This window comes from Culicoides brevitarsis, chromosome 1 (assembly GCF_036172545.1).
Source record: "Culicoides brevitarsis isolate CSIRO-B50_1 chromosome 1, AGI_CSIRO_Cbre_v1, whole genome shotgun sequence".
In the NCBI taxonomy this organism is placed as follows: domain Eukaryota; kingdom Metazoa; phylum Arthropoda; class Insecta; order Diptera; family Ceratopogonidae; genus Culicoides; species Culicoides brevitarsis.
This window is the reverse complement of record NC_087085.1, coordinates 22,146,196-22,169,912: the sequence shown is the minus strand read 5'-3', so window position 1 is coordinate 22,169,912 and position 23,717 is coordinate 22,146,196. Positions and strand designations below refer to the sequence as shown.

The window sequence follows — 23,717 nt, the reverse complement described above, 5'->3', positions numbered from 1 at the left end:
TTTAACATGCATTCAAAGAGATGATGACTACCGTAAAGGGACAGTAAAATTTTCCCTTTAATTGCCTACAAAGAGGAAGACATGTCATCTGATGTGTCATACAGCATTATTATAATCCCATCAGCAAACTGTTAAAATAAACACTGGTTTTATTTTTGTTTGTGTTATATTACATTTATTCAGAGAAAAATTACGTACCTACGAAATTGAATTCATGACTTACCTCAGTAAAATGACTTGATTAAGACTTGACGGAATAAAAAAAACTATCTTATGTATTTAAGAATACAAAGATTAATGACTTTTATGTTAATCTTTGTAATTGGATTTATTTATTAAAATTTTCTACATTTTTTTTCTTATCCTTTGTTGGGTACTACATAACTAAATTCTTTTTCTCTACTAGAATTTCATGTGTATTTATATTTTCCATTTTTTTATGTCGTTTCTTGCATATTAGCTTTTTATTGAACTCAGCTTATCGCTATATTATATTATAATGTGCCTTAACATTTTTTTCTCAAGAAAAGGATTTTAGATTATTATTATGAAATTTGTCATAGTGCAGTGATCTCAAAGTTGAATATTTATATTTTATATTAGTTTCTTGTTTTTTGAAAACAAAAAATAAGAACTGTTGCGCGTAACTTTGTGGTTTTCTTATAGTTTGAAGGCAACATAAAACACTTTTTGTAAAACTGTATATTTGGTGCATTCCATTCTAAAAAATACCAAAATCACGGTTTTCTTATAGTGTTCATTAAAAGTTTTGGTATATTGAAAAAAAAAATGTTTAAGAAGGCAACATAAAACACTTTTTGTAAAACTGTATATTTATGATAAAGAAAATTAAAAACGGTTCTTAGGGTAGTAAATTATAATTTTCGTCTAATTTTAAACAACAGATTCTGTTTTTATTCAGTTACGACCCACGAGAATTCGTTATTAAGCCAGAAGATGAACGCTCTGCGTATAATAAAATAGTTTAATGTAAATAAATTCTCATTATTGCTTTTATATTAAACTTATTATTCATTATTTTACGATAGTTTTGCGTTGAAAAACATTATCTGAACTTTAAGCATGCGGTATTACGAACACAATACTTTCAAATGATTTAATGCTTGTAATAATCTGTTGTGTTTCTGAAGGTAAAACTTTTATCGTAATTTTATGAAAACTTTGCTTCAGAACAGAAGATCGAAAAATAAACTACCAGACGTCTCCATTTGCATGAGTATCATTAAACGAGTTGATTTTATATTTATTATTTAGCATATAATCTCTAGTATAATCAAAATATCAAACTTCTTTATTTTTTATTTACTGCATTAAACAATAATTTTCGAACACTATAATCAACTTTCATATTTTTTCAAGCTCGTACAAACATTGTTTTACACATCTTTTTAAACTCTTTACAAACTTAACAACTTTTTTTTTTGTTTTATTTTTTCAGTTTAACAGTCCAGCAGTGATAAAAGTTACTATATAAATTCTTTATTGTTTTTTTTTGTGTTGTGTATAATACAGTCAGCTTTGTCATTCAGCTTTAAATGCACATCAGATAATTTTTTACGTTTTTTACTCTTTTGTTTCAGAATTCTGTTCTTTCCATCTGACTTCGTGTTGCACAAAAGTCCTCTTTTCATAAAAAAAAAAGAAATTTCTTTCATCCACCATAGTAAAAGTTTTTTATATGTTCATAATTTACAATTCTCAGGTTATTATCTTCACAATATTATTGTTATTCTATTCGCGTGGTTGCCACGTAATAGTCATCATCATAGCACAATGATTATGTTTAGATTTATTTCAGATTGAGAGAATGGAAGTAGTGTACAGAAAAAGTTTTGAATGTGTTCGTGCAGTCCTTTTTTTATTCACTACAATTGTATCTGTACATGAATGTTGAGATAGCGAAAAAAAATCAATTGTGTAAAGATGGAAAAAAAAGTATGAAACGGCGAGAATGAGAAAATGGAAAAGTTTCATACCTATATATTTCGCTTTTTCATAACGCAAATTGTATTCAATGATGTGAAATACGCCCTCCCTGTGCGCTATGGATGATCACCAAAGGCTTAATAAGGATGGAGATAATATTATGTTTAGTGAAATCCAGCTGGAAGGCATCGTCAAATCAGAAATACTGTAATTACTTGCAATGGAATAAATATGAGCAGATGGTAAATAATGCTATTTTATAGCTCTTTAGATAATTCTTAACTTTCCTTGTCAAAAAATTAAGACTGAATAAATAAAAAAAAGATTTCGTTTATTGTTTGAAATCTGTCGAATGTCTGGAAAAATTGTTAGATAATTTTTAATATTTTTCTGTCATTTTGCTTACATTTTTTAATAATTTTTTATTTTTATCACTACCATATATTTTTATGTATCTTTTATATGTCAATCATTAATTTTTAATTTTTTGATATGTAAAAAAATATTCCCTACACTTTTAAATGCTTCATATTTTATATCTTGGAAGGGCACGGATTGTAAACTTTCTATTATATTTTGTGTTTTTCTTTGAGTCAATATTCATTTTTAGATTACTGTCCTAAGTCTCTATAATAACTTCACTATTTGGGTGGCTTATATTCTGAGCTGGGTTTCTAATATTATTATAAGATTTGTTCATAACGTGTCATCGTATTTTTTTTCTTTTTTCTGCTTTGTATTTTATTTTTTACAGTAACCTTATTTATTTTTATTTATACACTTTGATACACCTGAACCTTTATGCTCGGTTATGATTCTGTCGAACAAAATAAAATAAAGTAATAAATACGAAAAGTTATAAGCTGTATCTTTTTATTACTCAAAAAAAAACTTAAACCAATAATATATACTTTTTTATCATCATATTTGCAGGTGCTCCATAAAATCTGTCTGTAACACTGGAGTTTACACATATTTGATAATTGAATTTATAAAACTGATTTACCGAAAAAAGGGAAAATAAACCAGTTGAGATTTTTATTCACTTGGAGAAATATACAGAAGAAAAATAAAACATTGAGAAAAATGTATTATCAGCGGAAAGTGGGAAAAATCACAATGCATAATCTCCTCTATATTACCGCAATTTATTTTGTTTCCTTTATTTCTCCGTGCTCACGAAAGAAAGGTAGTCTGAGAAAAACAATGAGTTGTGCACTCGTGCTCATTCCGTTCGATCAATTTGGAAATAATAAAAGAACGGTTCTTCCGCTTCATTGTTTGCGATGAGTTTGTAGTGCTAAAGAATTATCGAGGCTAATTAATATATTAAACAATAAATACATTTTTGCTGAGTTTTGCACACAGTGCGATTTTCCGGCAGAAACTCTTAATTTATTATTTTATTTCATTATATTTATTTCTATTTCCTCATTTTGTTCGTGTTCCACATTGGTATGCTAGTTGTACAATATTTTTATGTGTTTATAACAAATGTGCTTATTTTTATTTAATTGTGCAGTTCTTTCTATTTATTAATGTTTTATAGCTATAATTTCATTTTTTTCTGATTATTTCAAAATCACAAGATTTTTTTTATCAAATGATTGAATTTATTTCAACAAAAGTTTGAAACAATAAATCTCTTGAGTAATTTACTTTTGTGGATTTTATAATTTCTTATTAATTATTATATAATTTCTACTTATGAATTTTAGTTAGTCTTTATTCTATACAGTTTTAGTTCTCCTACACATTTTAAATAATACCATAATAAAAATGACGAGTACGGAACACATTCCGAAGAATAAAAGACACAATTTAGTGAATTCATTGTCATGAACTAAATCATTTTCTGTTAAATTACACAGTTCAGGAGATTCGTCACTTAAATATCTAATATTTTTAAATATCTTCTTGTTTGTAATACCTAAACGATCGAGATTTTCTTCGACATTGTACAGAATTTCGTCGAATGTGTGTGATGAAACATTGGGGCAGTTAATAATGCCATTGCATATCAAATGGCGTGGCAGACAAATACCTGAGTCGCCAGGGCAGTGGAAGTCGCAGCCATCGACGAGTTGCGCTGGTGTCAAACTGGGATCCAACCGTGGTAGATGGTACAACTCACTCCATTGAATTTTGAAAATATTCTTGCCCGGAGAATTATCTCCGGTGTATTGAATAATTACTGGGGGCGGTTCGTGTGTCAAATCTGTCGCACCTAATTCAGCTGCAGACAAAATTGGAATATCGGCAGCAAGTGAGGCATTTTCAGGACAGATAACGTATTTAGGCTCGAGTCTTCCCGATAGGAAAATTTCAATTTTTGCTCCTTCGCATCCCCTGTCACCGAATTTGTGTTTTTCCAAGTGCAACCACAGATCTCTTTGTTGTGCCACTTTTATTTCCCAAATGCATTTTTCGCGACGTTGCTCTGTTACTAGTGGCATTCCCAGAGCATTCCTGAATGGAAATATGAGATCGCCCTTGCTAGCTGGTCCCAATACGGTTGGACCGCAGATGGGACCGTGCGCGAACTCGTAAGATGCTTCAAATAAGGTATTTGGATTTTTGAAGTAACTACTTACAGCATGTTGGCCCTGAATCATCAACTCCAAATTCAAATGCTCTCCCGACGATATTACACGAATCGGTCGTGGAATATTGTCGCAGAAACATGCCATTCTGTGTTGTATCTTATTTTTCTCTTCCCACAACATTAATTTATCTACGCGTTCCTCGTGACATTTCGTACAAGAAGCGGGAGAGTAAGGATCAACTTTGAATGAAATATTTGTTACTTCAATGACAACACGAGCGAACAACCGCTTATCTGGCGAAAATTTGTACTGACACCTGATATCACTGCCAGCTGCCCGTTTGTAAATTAATGTATTCTGTGGCGATCTTAATCTTCCTTTTGTATATTTCCATGCCGGAAATATTTCATCACACATTGTGCCCGGAACGGCATCTCCGTGCTTTGTGTTGTTGAAGAAATCATAGTGGGCCCAGTAATACAGTGAACTGCCGCTGTAGGAACCGGTCTTACTAACGAATTTAACAAACAACGACCGGCCCGTACTCACGAAATCCACCTTTTCCATGGGACGCGAGAATGTATCACAGAACGTTTTAATTATCCGAGCAGGATCAGGATGTCCTGCATCATAAATGGTCAACGATTCAGCACAATCTGTATCATGCTTGATAATTGGTGCCTCTATGCGGTTGATGCGAAAACTGAAATATTGCGAGTTTCGCGATTATTTCCGTTAAATTTTCTCAAAAATGTTTCAAATAAAGCAAATTTTTGTCTTACCTTGGGAAATACAAACGAACTATTTCTCCCTCATGACCTTGGATATGATAGCTGCACGATGTGTTTGGTGGATACCAATGCGCCACACTTAAAAATATACCTTCAGAGGCACTTGTTAATTTCAAGGCATCAGATGACAAAAGCCAGTCACATGCTCCGTGCTTGATACCGGCAGTGTCAACATGCCCTGGCCAGTTGCCCACGTTAAAGTGAAATCCGGTGTTCAACAGAGGACCAGCGGGCGATGATACAAATTCCACATACATGTACTGCGACGTGCCAATAATACTGAACGGAAATTTACCCATTCCGCAGAATTTTCCGATTGGAGGTGCATGCTCGTCACGTCCATCATACACTGCTAGCCAGTCATATGGACAATGCTCAGAACCCGATCCAATTTCCTTCATAGGACATGTCATTATATTCTCACACCTATATTTTTATTCCATTATTTATGGTGATGATGGCGATGGTGATGACGATAGGTTCGTTGACAAGCGCAAGTAATGGACAGAGAAAAAAAATAAAATTAAATTTATTATTTTGAACAAAAAGTCATAGTAAGAGTCAAGGAACTGAATGCATTTTTTTCACACGTATAATTGAAATTAATTAAAAAGTTGGAATTCAATTAAATCATAGTAAAAATCGAAATGAAAGAACATATTTCTGATCAGGATTTAATAATATGTTGTAAACAGATTTATATTGTCGATTTTATTGATAAAAGTGCACACACTTTATTGCTCTTGTCATTAATATAATTGTAATCAAAATGGGCAAGAACTAAATTAATTGTCTATGTTTAAGTAAAAGACTACAAAAACGAGCGAGATAAAACTTTCCTACTTATTATTTTATTTTGTTTTTAGTTCTTTTTAATTGATAGAAAAAGCTTTAATTTACGTGAAATAAAAATAGAAATTACTTTTTTATTTCCGTATTGTCAAACAAGAACAAAAAAAAAATCGAAAAATCAAACACTAATAGAAGTCGACAGGAACATTTTGTTATTCTATTTCCGTTCCGCCTTCATTTGCTCTAATTGTTTTTGTGTGCGAAACACATTAGAAGCAATTTAATACAAAGAGAAATAGAGATAAGTTTAAGGTGAAAATACAAGATTATTTGGCTTTTCTTTGTTGGCTCTTTTTTTGTCAAAAACACACAAAGAAAGGGAAAAAATCTGACAGAAATGATGGCAAACGGTAATGAATCACTTTTCAGAATCTCCATGCCGAACTGAAGGAATGATAGACAGCAATAAATTAACAACGTATTTGCACTTTTATCAAAAGGGAAACAGACAAATTGTAATATGTAATGATCATATGCTACTGATAACAGAAACCTGATTGCTTTTTGAAAGGGAAACATTTTGTCTGATTGTTTATGCGTTTGTGCGAAACAATACGGCAAAATAGTTTTCATTTAGATAATAATAGTCGAGATGAACAACATGACAGCAAATAGCAACCGTCACACTTACCTTTGTCCATCAACGGAGAATTGTTCATTTTGTAGATAAAGTTTGATAAATGGTTGCCTTGTGTGTAAACGGTAACGACATTTCAATGCTCTTGGATAGATACCAGGATATGCAGGTGACTGCACATAACAAGTTTGCAGGCGACAGTCTCGAAATTCTCGTTCGCAGTAGGACCTAGAGAGAGAAAAAGAGAAGAAAAAAATAGGAAAAAAATTATTACATAGCAAAGAAAAACTTTTTAAATTCATTTTGCCTAAACTCCTAGTTTTCCATTTGAATTTCATGCAATTTAAAAACTTATTTTCGTGTTCACACAACCACTACCGGTTCAAACTCATATCTAATAAATTTATTGAATTCATCTATTTTGCACTACACCCTAGCAGTAGTCTTGAATGTGTGCAGCAAGATTATTATAAATTTATAGCTAGAAACACGTACAAAGTATTTACTTTTAGACAGCGGAGATCGGCTGTGTCATTTATTATTTTCTCACATAAACATTCTGTGAGTTTCCAACTCAATAAATTTCTCAAAGTTTGGGCTTTCGCACAGCACAAAAAATATTTTTAAATTTAACAGATCCGACCACTGTTTGGATCAATATGTGGAATAGATGCAAAGAATAAATGTCTGTCCGCCTTTTTAACGTGTTAAATAAAATATCAATATTTTGAAACGATGAAAACTTTTTCAATTTAAGTAATGGTAAATTGAACGAAAACTGATTTGGTTGTCCCTCCATTTTTATTTTATGTGGGAAACTTTTTTTACGATTTGCTTCGTACGAGAGATGTAGTTGCTGCTGCCAGAACACCCTACTTTGCAAAAATGAATAGACCTTTATTGTATGCTGATTTATTGCTGAACAATATGTGGGACATTTGCCATTTGATATGTCAAGCAACCAACAACGTTTGAGGTTATAAAAGCAAGCGTTCCACGTTGAAAACCGGCTTACCAACAATATGCATTGTCTGGATAAATATCTAACGTTAAACGCAAAAAACATTTTTATTCTATCATCCTTCCACATATCTACGATGCACTCTCCGGTTTTTTTTAAAGCGTTGTTGTATTTTTCTTTTTGATGTTTTTTTCTACGAAATATGAAACAAAACAACTTACCCTGAAACAACTTCACCTCTTCGGTTCGGATAGAGTTCTGGATGCTGTCCATATCTTAAATAAACTTCCATTTGTTGTTCAGCTCGTGAATCAAAAGAGAAGTACGTCTACGGAAAAAAGACAGGAAAAGCATTTTAACAAATTAAATATGTATGTATATAAGAGAGACTAAATTTTACAACGAGCTTGTAACCATAAAAAATAGTATATAAAATTTAATGGTAGAGAAAAAAATTAAATTATGACCTGCGATATTAAATATCTCCCAAGAAAAACATTTTAATATTTTCAAGAATATTTGTTTGTTATCCAAATCAGAAATGGAGTAATATTCAACAGTAATCCAAGAAACAATATTTCTTCTACGTTTTGAAATACAATTTTTTGGCAAGCTTGGAGGTCGTTATGTTTTACATAATTTGTAACTTTTGATATTATCTCTTTACGAAATTTTAAAAATAACAAGAAAAATGAAAAGATTAAAATATTTTTCCATGTCAAAAATTGTGTCAACTAGGTCAACAATCTTATTATTGTTATTTTCCTTTTTTAAATTGAAAATTGAGCTCAACGTAAAACTCACATTTACATTTGACATAACCAACATTAAATACATACACGATATTCAAGCAATTTACACCTTGTTGTAGTGATAATATAGACTAACCGAGAATTGTTCAACCACACATTCTTTTGTGGAAGAAAATTAAATGCGTTCTAATGTACTTGACGTTAAAAAGCGTGAACTGTTGTTATTTTTGTGTTTTAGAAGAAACAGAACAGTATATTAAACATGTAACGTAATAGTCGAGCAACCCTTTTAATATGTACAAGTGGACACTTAACCTGCAACAGCATCATTATTTCATTCGTTTTATATTCCAAAGTTTTTCGTGTAAAACTCTTCGCATGTATGCTTTGCCATAATGACTTCATTTTTTTGATTTTTTCGCTATGTATTTTTACTTCAGTACTTGGAAGCATAAAACCACTTTACAATATTTCGCATCATCATCATAGTTATATTGAAATAACAGTGTTTGTAGAAAAATGTTCAACTTAATCCTAAAATACACGAGTAAATTCACCGTTGTATATATTTGTTTGCTACCAAATAAATATGCATAAATCTTGTTTTCCAGATGGCAAGACTTGCAGACTTTTTTCCTCCATTATCAAATTTATTTTCTAATGGTTTCATAATGTTTGGGAGGAACTGAATGTATTGGAATGTGTTTTTTATTCTTTTCCTTAAGATTATTTACTCATGAAAACTTTCAGTCTATATTCTGCAAACATACTTTTTTTGTATGCATAAATTTAGATAAAAAGTGTTTTATTTTTTCCAACATTATAATAGGAAAAAAATAGGGTGAGATAAGAATAAATGTATTTTTCCCAATGCTAAGCACTTTGGTTTATATTATTTTGTTATTTATCAAATTAGACATGAAATTGTAGCTAAAATAAATGTTCAACATTTAAATAGATTTAAAAGTAAAACATTAGAGATTTTTTTGGTCACTCTGCGATTACATATTCGTGATGGGTTTCAACAGTAGTATATTAGTATGAGTACACAAGAGATGTAGCAAAAACCATAAACTGCAAAAGAATTTTTATATTTGTTGTAAATACAAATATTCTGCGAATACAAACAATGCGATAAATCTATATGATATTAATCTTTCAATCAAATATTCTTGAAAAATGAAACATTGAATATTTTTTGTTACAAGCTTTTAGTTCATTTGAGAATTACCTGATCTGTAAAGTTGTCTGTATGAAACACTATTTTAACATAGCTTGTTTCGCTAATAAATATTTGTGGTTGCTCGGTTTCACCACAAAACATTCCTGGTTCTCGTCTGTTTGACACATCTGTTTTGGCATTTCCATCAACAATCTGAAATTAAAATAAAAGGTGTAAATATACAGGTATACAACTTTGACTTATCAAATAAATTTTTTTTAAAATTGAAATTTTTGCAAAGATTTATTTTAAAATATATTAGATTCTGGATTTTAAATGGATTATTTTTCGTGTTTAAAAATATTTATTATTTAAGTTTATAATAAGTTTTTTTATTATTTTTTTTTAATTTGAAATGAAGTATTTCAAAAATGTTTTTTTTTTTTGTAATTTTTCAAAAACTTCACATTCCAAAAAATTTCAAACGCTTTGAAATCGAAATAATTTGTGGTGACCGTTTTAACAATTGTTGTATCATTTTAGGATGTTCTTTCAATAAGGTAAAAAAAAGCGAAAAACACAACATTAAAATGGTAGTATAGTAGCTTCGAAAGACAAGGACAGGAACGACAAACAATATGATTATAGGTATCGTCAATATTCGGTTGAGTGCCTGTATCACCAGAATTTATATTTTTCATTAACGCGTTTAAAAAAAGCAATTTTCAGAGAATAGGTCCCAAAAATTTTTCACCATTATTAAGGATAACCACTTTTTTAGATATTTTGCATGATTATGACTATTGATGGAGTGGCAATCATATAAAAAGGAAATAAGACTACCTAATACTTTTCCCGTATTTGGTGTCAAATTGGTTGCTCTGGCATCAAAATGAAAAGGCGACAATACAAGTCAAGCCCACACACATACTTCATTTTTTTTGCGTCGATTGTGGCGCATAAGTAAATTTAGGTTAGGAAATAAATTTTCTATATTTCGATTTATGATGTTTTATCCTGTGAAAAATATTGGGTGGTGAAACTTGTATTTCCTAATAGAATCATAAAAGCGATGAAACTTTATGCGTTCAATCAAATGTGCTTATTAATGGTTTTTAGATATTCGTTCGTGTTTTTACGATAGTTCAATTCCTTTTTATGGTTGATCGAAAGAGAAGCACAGAGAAAAAATATTTACGATGGTAAATAAATATCTCTTCGACCATAAAACATTCGATTTCAATTACAGTATTGTTTTTGATAAATATGGGTATAAATAACTCACCTGTAAATACCCTCCTTCGCAGTACGTAGCATTTACTAATGAGCCGACTTTGAACTTTTTGAATCTCAATCGCAATACCCAGTCTCTGGCAGTACCGCGAATATTTCTAAAGCGATAGGAGCATGTCATTGGACGGTATCTATTTAAACTAGTCAACTCCGGAGATGTCACATCTTCAAATATATCAACTGTCTTGTTGCAATGGTCTTTTATTGTTTCCGTTCCTCCAGCTGCAAAATAATATCAAAGGAAAATTACATTAATTACCGTTGTGAATTAAAGTTGTTTTTTCGCACATCTTTAAATTTTGTCTTAATTACAAGTTTATACAGCCATTCATCTAATATGTGACTTGCCTTGCATAAATTACTTAGATCATAAATTTAGTTCAAAACTTCACATCTCTACAAACTAGTGCATACAAAATTTTAAATACCTAGAAAATGTCCCGTTTTTTTATTAAATTTTTATAACGGAGGAAAAAACTTAGTTTCTATAAAAAAAGGACCCGCGATACATCTCGGGAAAATTAGTTTTATTATGTTCGTACACCCTTACAAGACAAGAAAAATTGAGAGCTAAAAACATAATCAAACATCAGGATGCCGGCGTTTTGTATTCAGGAGCGTAGCGATCCCAAAAATTTTGTCGAGGCAATTTGAAAAACATAAGCTCACAAAAATGAAATAAAATTCACAATGAAATAGGAGCTTTGTGCTCTAAAGTAAAAATAAAATAAACTTGAGAAAAAATATTTTAAATGTACACCTACGAAGAAATTATTTTCTGCATATATTTCTTTGAACAATGAGTAATGACGCAATTTTTGTAAACGAAACACTATTTAATGTTTATTCTCATACCTTTTCAATCAGAAACATACGAAGAAGCTCGTTCTGCAATCCACGTTTTTATTCTGACATTAAAATTATACGAAACATAATTTGGAAAACTTTGTAATAATCAAAGGTATTTCAAAATAATTGAAAATTCGCTTTATGGAGCTTCGTGAGTCAGCTGTTATAAAACTCCATCGCGTATAAAAAATATATTAGGTAATTGATTTTTTATTCTCAAATATCGCTTTTTAAATGTTTCCGGTATCCTTTGAACGGTTTGTCTTCATCAAACAATAATGTTCATAATGGAAAGATTGTGATGATACAGCACAAAATCATTCCAAATACGTAATTACTGGGAATTGGGATGGTAGAACTCAAGTGTTTAACTACCTTAATTGTGACTTAACCTCCAATGAATATAAATTAGAGGTAAATTTCTATCTCAGCTGCACAATTAGTCTTCTTGTTTCCGTGTGGTAGAACATATATTTCAAGATAACGAACTACTTTCTCCTTTTTAAGTGCTAATGGCATGATTTTCACAAAAACTTTGTTGTGTATACTCCGTTTCTAATACCCTCAAGTTAACTTTTGTGTTCTTGGATGTTTTTTGGAAACAAAGTTTAATTAGTTTGCTTATGATAATTTGGATGCCGTCGAAAACTAGTATTTTTAGTGCATTTAATAATCTCAATGAACTTTTCTTTTAATTAATAATAAAACAACAATATGCCTAATATATTGTCACTTGTAGAAATATTAATTTTAAACAATTTATAATTATTATTTAGTGCGAGCAGCAACATGGAATTTAATTACGGTGTTCAATACATGTACGGCCTTATAATTTGCGAAAATATTCAACCACCGAATAATTCGTTTAACATACTATTATTAATTAACCTCAATTCCAGACACATTCGCAAAGAAAATCTCTTATCATGTTTTGTTCCTATTTATTTTATTTAAATTTATCGACTAAGAAAAATATTTAAAAATTATTAATTCCTTTTTTAACATTCAATTTTAAAGTTTTCCTAAAGGAATTTCACAAAAGAGGAATACGCTTACATTTAAAAGATCACTGAATATGCAAAACTTTTTTGTTCGCTTTGTGGCTGTCCGTTTCCGAAAATTGAGTGAATAAATGTGACACAGATGTGTCCGCCTAGGTAGTGGTTTTCAAATATAATTTATACATATATTTATACTATTCTGGCCAATTTGAAACTTTTGTATGATATACTATTACGCACCAAATAAAACATAATTTGATCATGTTTGCCAATTTAGCTTATAACACTCACAAAATGCCATTGTGGCTCTAATGGCTGTGTTTTATATTCTCTTCGTGCAATATATAAATTGTACAAAACAGTTCATATATTATTTTGTGGACCTCTGCCTTAAAATGCGGTTGTCAAAAAATTTATGTGAAATTGCGCATATTTATACGGAATCAGTTTGTTTAGCACACAAAATACGAATGAAAGAGAACAAAATGCCTTTGATGAGATGCGTCAATTAATATTAAAAACGAAATGCATTGGTCGTCAACATTTTTGGAAGTCATAACTAAATGTTTGAGTGTGGTGGAATTTTATTATTTTCATTTCTAAGTTTTATAGTTGAAAAAACAATATTTTACAACATTTACCAACGTTGTCATATATCATTATATTGAAAGATAAATCGTTTTTTTTCTCATAGTCCTATTAGGTTTTGTTAGACTTGTTGACAAAGTGACATATTTGGTTTTCCTTTGGCATTCTATATGTTTGTTACGGCCCAGACATTATGTTTTCTTTCCTTTTTGTCAATTTATTACAGATTATTTATTTTTTTTTTCATATATATTTTGATGTTAAAGAAAAATAACAAAATAAATATGATAACAACATAAAGAAAGTCATTTGATCTTATACAAACAAAATGTTTTCCGACCAGTAGAACGATAAAATCAATTTTTACAACCTATGTGGCTAAATAGATTCATTATGTAATACAGATGATGTAATATTGACTTACATAAAACTTTATTATTCCATGCAAGAAAATTACTTCAAGATTTTTCTCTTTTTATCATGACCAGAAATCATAATTCTGTAGATCTCATCTTATATTCTTTCCTCTATTGACATATCCTTAGTATGTACTTATTTCTTTCAAAATATTGAAGAACCGGAAAATATTATTTAATATAATATTGTGGAGAACCACAGAGAACGTATTTTCACACACAGGTGAAATACATTTTAGATAGCACAAAATGCACTTTTATTGGTAGTGGCGATGATAAAACTGAATACAATATTTGACCCTGTAATCTGTCTCAGTGAGATTTCAGATGAGATCTCACCTGATTTCTCACTGAGAACTCAGCTGAGATTTCAGCTGAGAAATCAGTTGAAAATGTCCCAACTTTCTCAGTTGCATAATGAACGGTTCATTTTTCGTTCATTTATTCCTCATTTATTTTTTATTAAAAATTACTCATATTTTTGCTTTATTTAACATTTTTTATTGAAAATTTTCATAAAATTTTACAAGTAAAGTAAATACAGAACTAAATAATACCTAAATATGATACGAGCACAAGTTTTGGTTGCGTTTCGGGAACTTGTCATCATCATACGAGTCTCTCTGGATTATTCGAAAGTCCTAAGTGAGTCCTGATTTTCGCGTGTGAAAAAATCGTGATTGTGAAAAAATCCATAATTCAGTATAGGTTTGAAATCTGTACTATGAGTCAAAATATACTTTATGGAGGCTCAAAGTTAGCCATAATTTTGCATTTTTTCGTCCATAACTTTATTATTTTCAACAAAAAATATTTTTTTTCAAAGTCAATCATTAAAATCAGACTTATAGTTGTGAAGGTATTGGCAATTTAAGATTTCACGCGAAAATAATTCGCGAGTCATAATTCAAAATGACCGATTGGCTTTTGCTTAGAATGACAAGCCTTATCAAAATATACATATAATTTGTTGAATGTCAAAAATGTGAAAAAAAATAATTTTTATTTTTACCCTTTCATTTTCTTAAAATACTTAAATACTCAATTTTCTTAAATTTTTTTTCTTTGACAAAATTCAATAACGGATCCAGATTAATATAAAACTGCATTTTATAAATACAATTAGTGAGTCACATTGGACAAATCAATCATAAAAACAGATAGAACTTAAATATATAATCTAAATACCGATAAAATTTTTATTTTCTATACTTTAAGAAAAGCAAAAAGTAAAATAAATAAAAATATTTTACTTTTTAATTAAGTAAAAAGGAACATTAAAAATTTTATTTTACTCTTTACTCAAGTAAAAAGTAAATTATTTTTTTTTTATTTTACTTTTTACTTTTTAGAAAAGTAAAAGTAATTTATATTTTTACAAAAGTACTTTTTAAAAAAAGTAATATATTTTACTTTTCTTAAAAGTAATATAGGAAAATCAATTTACTTTTATACTCTTCATGGAAGTAAAAAGTAAAAGTAAAAGTAAAATCAGAAGTATTTTGAAGCCCTGGATCTAATCGGTATTGCAGGTAACCATTGGAATGGTTTTTCAAAGGGAGAAAATGAGCGGACACATCAATTGGGACTCTTTCCGTCATTTAAAGTGATTGACAAAGTTGAAGAAGCTGATTTTCCAACGTACAAACATGTTCAGTATTATAATTTGTGATTTAGTTTAAGAATTTTACCAGTATCTGCACTACATTTTATTTCGAGAAATCACTGCATTTATTTAAAGCATTAAATAATAAGGGAAAATAAATCAATAGTAGATAATGGTGGCGAAGCAATATCATGAATAAAATCATAATTTTAAATTAAATTAAATTATTTATTATTTATTTCAAAATTTGATAAAGAATATTTATATAAAAACTGATAGAGTTCTTAGAGATCCTTCCGAAAAAGAAAAAAATTTGTTGGAACGATAACTGTTCATGTGTAATTGAATTGTCCATGAATATGAAGATGAAAAAAAAAATAAAAGACCCGAATATACAACTTTTAAAAGTTTTCAGTAACCTATTTTCCGAATGATTCATTGTACATATGCGAAAATACGTCCACAAACATTAAACATGCTTTTACTTGCACTGTTAACTATGTACTTCAATCCAATTCCCCAAAAAAACATAAAATATTTTTAGCTCGTGTACTAAAAGTTGTCCTCTCTTTTTTAATGTAGCATCATAAAATATGTTTCGTATTAGCGGAAAAATTGTGGTTACAAACTTTGTGTGTGGATAAAAGGTTTGCATAGTTTTGGTTTCCAATTTGTCAAATCTAGCTTTTCATAAATTATCTCAAAAGCTATTTTTAGAACAAAGCCATGAGATGCATTCAATTACTGTAATGAAATTTGAGCTTGAGAAGAAAATAGGATTAATTAATTGAAAAGAGCAAAAATCAAAAGCTCATCGAATCAATGTCCACAGTTTATCGTTAATTAAAAATTCTAAATTGACAAATACCATAAACACTATAAACTGAATTGTGCCATACAAAACTCTATCTGAAAACATTTATCATTGAATATTCAACAGACAAAAATGAAACATTGTTGTCAGCAACACCCTTATCATATATTGTCTATCTCGTGCTATGTGCTATGTTTTGATTAACGGAACAATATCAATTTGTGCCGATATGAAATCAGCTTAAATCACATTAATTATCGGTAGAAGTACAAAACTATCATTAGGGGATTAATAAATTAATAATGCGTGGCATCGTTTATTCCGTAGATACGGCAGATATTTGTTTTTTACAAACATGCACGCTTAACTGTCTACATGCCTTCTCGTAATAAAGCAAATTTTGCGTATCATGTCTCTAATCATATATATCAAAATGACGATGTATGGGAATCTGTACCCAGATATTATTATCATTTAGACAACTATGATGAATAATACGTGAATAGAAAATTAATTGAATGGGTTTGTTTGATTTATTGGAGGTGTGCAGTTTTTGCTCCTATTTAGTATCTTTTTTCATTTAGATTTTTTGAACCAATTTAGGAATATTTCACAATAAAAATGTATTTTTCGCGCCACAAGCAGTGCAATTTCTGACTTTCAAAAATCAAAAATCCATCTAACTTTAAATTTTTGGGCTATTTTTAAGATTTATAAAAGATAAGTTCGATCTCCTTTTTTAGTAAAAATATTTGTTGTATCAAGTAGATAATTTTTCGCAAACCTGCCATTGTACAAAAAATGCCAAAAAACAGTCTTATGCTACGTCTCGTCACGCCACTGCTAGACATGGATTTTCACTCTTTACACTACAACAGATAAAACATATTTTTCTTTTCATAATTCAGTTCAATCTAAATTTTGTTTTGATATTTTTTTAAAATATCCAATAGACAGACAAGCTGGTGTACGGAATTTTCTTTATTTCAATTTCACTATTGATTCACATAACCGAAGTGGCATGGAGGTAAAATAGCTATATAAATCGATAAAACTAGATGCGATTTAATCCAACATCATTTTCACCGACATCAACGGCATCATTATAGCAAACGTCGAAGAGGAAGAGAAAATCTTCAACAAAAACTCAATTACGTAAGATGTCAGAATTACGTACGTTTTATTTGAAAAGGAAATTATAAAAGTTTATTTTATGCATCACGTAAGTATTTTTTTTTCTTCTTTTGTATAGGGACATCCTACTCTCAGCTCATTTCATTGAAAATCATAGAGAAAAAATCATGATGAAAATAATAAAAAAAGAGGAGGAGGTGTTTCAGCAAGAGGTTGCGATTAATATATTTTTCCTGTTCCATCATCGCGTGTTTTGAAATATTTCATTAGCGAATTTTACACTTGGCGCAAAACATTTTGTAACAGAAAATTTAGACTACAATACAATCTTCATTATTACATAGAGTGTACTGTACAGCATTTACAATCGCAAGAAATTGATACAATGAAATGTTTTGGATTACAGACAAGCTGACGCCAAATTTATTCTTCGGACAAATGATGATTGCGCTGTGATGAACTGATAATTTAACATGAGCGTGACAAATCAATTTTTAGAGCAAATTTGTACACAAAAAAAAAATACAAGAAAAATAAAATTGTAAAAAAATACGAAGCAGAATGAAAAAAAGAAAAATTCCAATGGATACAATCTCGAAGGAAAAAACGGCAAAAAAAAACTTGGAACGAAGAAAGACAATACGAAGAAGACAATAACATAGAGACAGAGATTAGAAAATTACAGTTTAGTACGTGCTTTCTCCCTTTTCATTTTAGTTATCATAAACAGTACTTATTATTACCATTGTGCGATCCATGAAAAATTTTAGTATCTTTCGCAAGGCATCTGCAAAGTTCAGAGACAAGAAGAAGCTGAATACTTATCAGTGTTATTTGAATAATCTGTGAGAAATAATAATGAAGAAACATTTAATTTTAGGGGCAATTTAAAAACTTCTCTGTCTTCTCGAGGGTATAAGACCTCCAAAGTGATAAGACATAATACAAAAAGTTCCTCCAACATTATAAAGAAAAATAGGAACATCTGATCCATAAAACTGAAACGTAGCGTATACGCAAAGATTGCTTCTACATGCGTGTGAAAATTTTATGTGTACGATAAAAGATGAGAAAATTTTAATCTCACGAATGTTTCACGTTGCTTATTTTCTCTTTGGATAATCACGATTAAGAATACTGGTAATCATCGACGATGATAAGAATATAAAATATGTTACAGCGCATATGTGTTACAATCAGCATTATCACGTAATGAAGTGAAAAACAAAAAAAATGCTGATTCAAGTAGATTTAATTGAAATGAGAAAATATAATTGATAAAAAAATGTGTGTTGAAGAAACTTTTTCACATCATTGTGTTAGATCTAGATAAAACCTATGAAATGCATGACATAATCTACGCTTTTATAACATAATCCTTCTTCAAAAAATATCGCAGTTAAATTCAAAGTACATCACTGTTGCGATACGAAAAAATGACAACCACAGTGTACTTTTCGTTTTTGCGAATGACGAGAGACAAAGAACTTGCGAAAACATGCTCAATTTCAGGTTGACATAACACACAATTTCAATTAAGCGCGGATGCTTTTAGTTTCTTGTTGTTGTGCATCGTTGAAATAGAGATATGTTCTTCAATGTCTCTAACCAGAAGTGCACTTTTAGTTCATGTCATTTAATTGACATATACTAATAGCCATTTTTAATATTTCTAATACTTCCTGCTGTTGCACAGTGCACAGATTTTACTTGAAACATCAGCATAAACCATCTTAAATTCTGAGCAAAGCCTGCCACTCAATATGACGCATTTTATGCGAACGCAACGATTTAATACACAAGTGCCATTTGAACGGACAATGTAATAAAAAGGATGAAATTTATGTCTTTTCCTTTATTGACCAATAAAAATCAATTACCCGTATACACGATACAGAACTTGTTGGATCGTTATTGTAATATTTTTTTATGGATTAATAGCAGTACCTAGCGTTGTCAAAGCTCGGTTAACGTAAATAAATGTGTGTTATCAAATAAAATAGATTAAAAGCAGTTCTGTGTACTCTAATGACTCGCCACTTTACAGACTGGAGCTTAGCATCTCAGTATATGATTTATTATTAAATCAAAATAGGCTCAAAACTTTCGGTTTCTCTTAATCCGTCGATCAAATATGTTCATCCGTACTTCAATAAGCTGAAAATTAAATATTTGTCGGAGAGGATCTTGATAGTCCTCTTTTAATCCTTCAACGTCTAAAATATGCAAAAGACACATATAATCTATAAACCCCATTGTTCTTCGTCAACATATGCATGAGTGATAATGCTAATTTTCTTTTGAGCCATTCTTCAAACTTTCAGGTCTCGTAAACCAAACAAGGATAGAAACAGACAACACAATAGAAAATGACGGGCTTTGTTAGGATTTTTATCAGTCATAGTTGTGTTAGTTTGTTTATGTTTGGATAATAAGGTGTTTATCTACATTTGACATATGTTAGATTTTGTTAGACGAACAAAATAAATATAATTTTTTATAAAGATTTTTTATTATTATTCATAGCAGGCTTCAAATTATTTTTTATATACCTTTATATTTTTTAGAAATTAAGTTTCGAAAGAAGTACAATTATTTTAAAAGTAAAAAAAATACAATTTGAAAAAGTATTTACTTTCAAATATTAAACTAAATATACAGAAAGTAAAAAAAAAAGTGAAAAAAAATTGATTTAAAATCCTGATTTATAAATATTTATCAAATATTTAAGGGAAAAATAAATTTTTGATAAAATTATAGAAATTCTCTCAGTTATGACGCAAATATTTTGTAAATAGCTTAATATCAATGAAATCTATCATATAGCCTAAAGTTAATGTTCACATTAAAACATAATATCATGGTAAATTTTTATTTAAAATTATATTTTGTTACAGTTTATACTAAAAATTTATATAGTATTTCAAAACATGATATTTATAATTATTTTCTATACGAAAATTTTTGATAGTGTATTTTATATGCAAAGCTCCCAAATAACACCGCACCGGTAGAATACAATTTTTATGATAAATGAAATGGAAATATTCATTAGCATTTCAAATGAATATTTTTATACTTTTGCGTTGGAAAATGTTTCATTATTAAAATGCAATTTTTCCGCTTAAATTTTTAATCGTTCATGCCGTGCTGAAATTTCCTTTTTTTTTTCATTGTTGTATTCAAATCTAACTCCATATTTTTTTTTTTCGATAAGAACTGAATTTACACAAATTTAAGTACATGCAAGTTAATGTGGATTCAAATAACATCATCAAAAATGCAAAAGTAAGTCCCAAAAATTAACCACAGAAATTTAGTCGTGATTATCGTAAATCCTTTGTATCGTTCAAATTACGCTCTTCTTTTTTTTATTGTCCTCATTTTATTCATATTTTTCAGCACTTTTTATTGTGTTTCATTTTCGTTTCTTCATACAGCGCTAAACGAGCACGAATCAGCCACGCTGCTCGACATATCTACGAAGGACACTCTCAACTATGTAAGCTCGCACAATAAAAGTTCGGCTGTCTACAACAAAATATACGACAAAAAAACAATTTGGCATACCTCGCTTCTGTGGTGGTGATGAATTCGGCGATGATGTTGTCTGCACAAGCGCAAATAATATTATAAATAGAAATATTTGTGCCCATATTTTCAACTTTTCATCAATTTTTATATAATATAAATTAGATAACATGTTTAACACGTCTTATCTATTTCCACTTTTCTAACACAAAATTAAAATTATGCAGAGATTCAGCTCCAAAAACTCATTATAATATTTTTAAAATTATTTATATTATAACAGCATGTATCCTGTTTCGCACTTTCGGTATAATATAATGAATATTTATTTGTTTTTTTGGGGTGGTTTTGCCCTTTTCTTCAGATTTTTTTGCTCCTTGAATATTTTATGTTTCAATTTGCTCACATCAACTGAATTATAACACTGCACAATAACTTATTTGTATATTTCTCTATTATTAATCTTAATATTTTATAAATTGTGTGTGTGTGTATGTATGGTGGATAATAAAATCCGACAAGTAAGATTCACGTCACTAACACGTCTCTCGTTTGATTATCTTACGTATGTTTGTACACCATGTGCTCTAGTACAAATAATTTATTTAAATTTGGCCCAATTTATTCCTCAATTGACTACTGCAATGCACACTTTACACACACATCGTATTTTCCGTTTTTTCTTCTTTCTCTTCTTTTTTATTTGTGATTTTTTTAGCGAAGTGGACAAACCGAAGACCTGAACACGACTGAATCAAATTCCTTTACGTTTTCGTCATTTATACCACAGTTGCGTAGCTGATCGTCATGACAACCATACACAGTTTTCCCCCACACACACATAACAATGCCAGAGCTTTCGTGCGCGAGAAAAGCTTTTCTTGCACTCATTATTTGTTTATTCTCATTTCCATACTACAGAAAAAAATGAAATGTGTTGGTAACTCAAATTGTTTTTTTTCTTGTTGTTTACGCCATATGATCGCCGTTTTGTACATGCTTTTCTTTGTGAACACGTTGACTTTTTTTGCACACAAATAAACTGCAGGATATGCAAGGAAGAAAATCAGTTTTATATTTATTAGTAAATCGTGAGAAACATATAAACAAATATGTTGATGCAGCATCAAGTTTTAATGCATAAGAAAATGTTGCATGATGACACACAGCTGCTGTTAAACAATTACTACAAATTTATTTAAAAACGCTGAGTTACATCGTCGAGTGGAAATTGATTTTACATGTAGCTAATAAAATTAATCAATGAAGGAAAATTATCATTTTTGAAGCTGTTTTTATTTACAAGAAAGTTGCTCTAAAAGAAGTTGAAAAATGCTACAATTTAGAATTCAAAAAAAAAAACAAAATAAGCAAAGCAAAAAAATATTAAACTTTTTAAATGATCGATTTTTAGCAGTAAATTATTAAACTGTTTTAACGTTAATATATAAAATTTTTCATATAAGAAGAAATTAACAATTAATTAATGAATCATAAAAAATTTCTTGAAAATTTAATTAAGTCTTTAAAAAGATCTGATTTGTTTAATAAAATTTTTCAAATAATTTTTTTTAAATTCATTTTTTTTTCATAACATGATTTTTTTTTAGTTTTTATAAGTTCAAAAATGATTTCCATTTGGAATGACCTAACATGAAAAAAATATTTCAAAACGTTTAGTTGCCTGTCTAACTGTGACAGAGGAGAAAATCTGTTTCAAGCAATTCATTAACATTCATTACAAGTAATCAATCATATTTTGTGTCACTCACAGTGTGCGTGAAATCAGATAAGAAATTCGCTGGAGACGACAAAAATCGACGTAAAGCTCAAAAGTAAACAACTCAATCTTAATAAACGATGTCAATGTCAATAAAAATCCTAAATTATGCAAAGTAAAACCTGTGTCAATACACTTTCGTTCGTTTGTATATTAGATTGACTTTAAAAGTAAATTTTAGGTTTTCATTCTATTTTTGATACCCGTGCCGAACACTCGACTATTTATTTATTTTCTAACACGTCATGGGAAATAATTTAGCACACAGACATATATCTAACCAAAAGTGTAAAACCAAGAAGCCACGCGATGTAGCACCACCGAAATATGATGAGAGAAAAAAAATATATAATAAAATTGGATGAAATGAGTATTGTACTGGTATTATACGCTTGACTAATAACAATCAAACGATATTTTTTTTGTCACGTTTTATGCTATATTATTCCCCTGAGCTTTTCACGCTATAAAAAACATGATGAAGATATTTTATTGATACATACATTTTTTGCTCCCCCACAAAAGCTCGAACGCTTTCTACACCTCTTGATCTTTGGTATGTTTTTTACGTGTGCCAAATATATTAAAATTCTTAAAAGTCGTCATGTGGCAAAAAATCGTTCACTTACGCGCTATGTCAACAATTACATCAAGCAAGAAACGTGATTCTCTTGAAGACTTTCTTACTTTTCAATATGAAAAGAAAAACCATCTAAAAATGAAATGTAACGAAATATTTACCGCCGTCGCACATAAAATATTTTTCCACTTCTTTCCGTCACGCACTCATGGCCGTTGTAAGGATATTTGAGCTATAATCTTGTGGTGATATATGTGATTTCTTTATCAGTGTTGAATATTGCAAGAAGAGCATTATATAAAAAAAACCTTAAATGCGATTACATGTAGATTGTAGGTAGGTGTAAAAAATCAGATCTTTGATACACAAAAAGGTATTACGATTCACAATAATGATTTTCACGATAATATTATACCATCCTCAAATTGTAAGTGGAGTAGAAAAAAATAACACAGGACTTGAAGAGCAATTTTATGTTTAATTAATTGACTATACCTACCAATGAAACATTTCCCATGAAAATGTCAATCAATAAAA

The 23,717-nt window shown here is 29.6% G+C and overlaps 1 protein-coding gene across 1 annotated transcript; it reads right to left on the bottom strand.

The window, feature by feature from the left end:
• Positions 1–3,677: 3,677 nt before the first annotated feature.
• On the bottom strand, positions 3,678–21,531 carry LOC134837457 (uncharacterized). The gene is made up of 7 exons (XM_063852832.1): positions 20,860–21,531; positions 10,874–11,103; positions 9,658–9,801; positions 7,896–8,002; positions 6,768–6,941; positions 5,276–5,710; positions 3,678–5,196 (listed from the first exon to the last, which is right to left on the bottom strand). The coding sequence occupies exons 1-7, from the start codon at positions 20,990–20,992 to the stop codon at positions 3,678–3,680; spliced, it is 2,742 nt and encodes a 913-aa protein (XP_063708902.1). The 5' UTR covers positions 20,993–21,531.
• Positions 21,532–23,717: the final 2,186 nt, after the last annotated feature.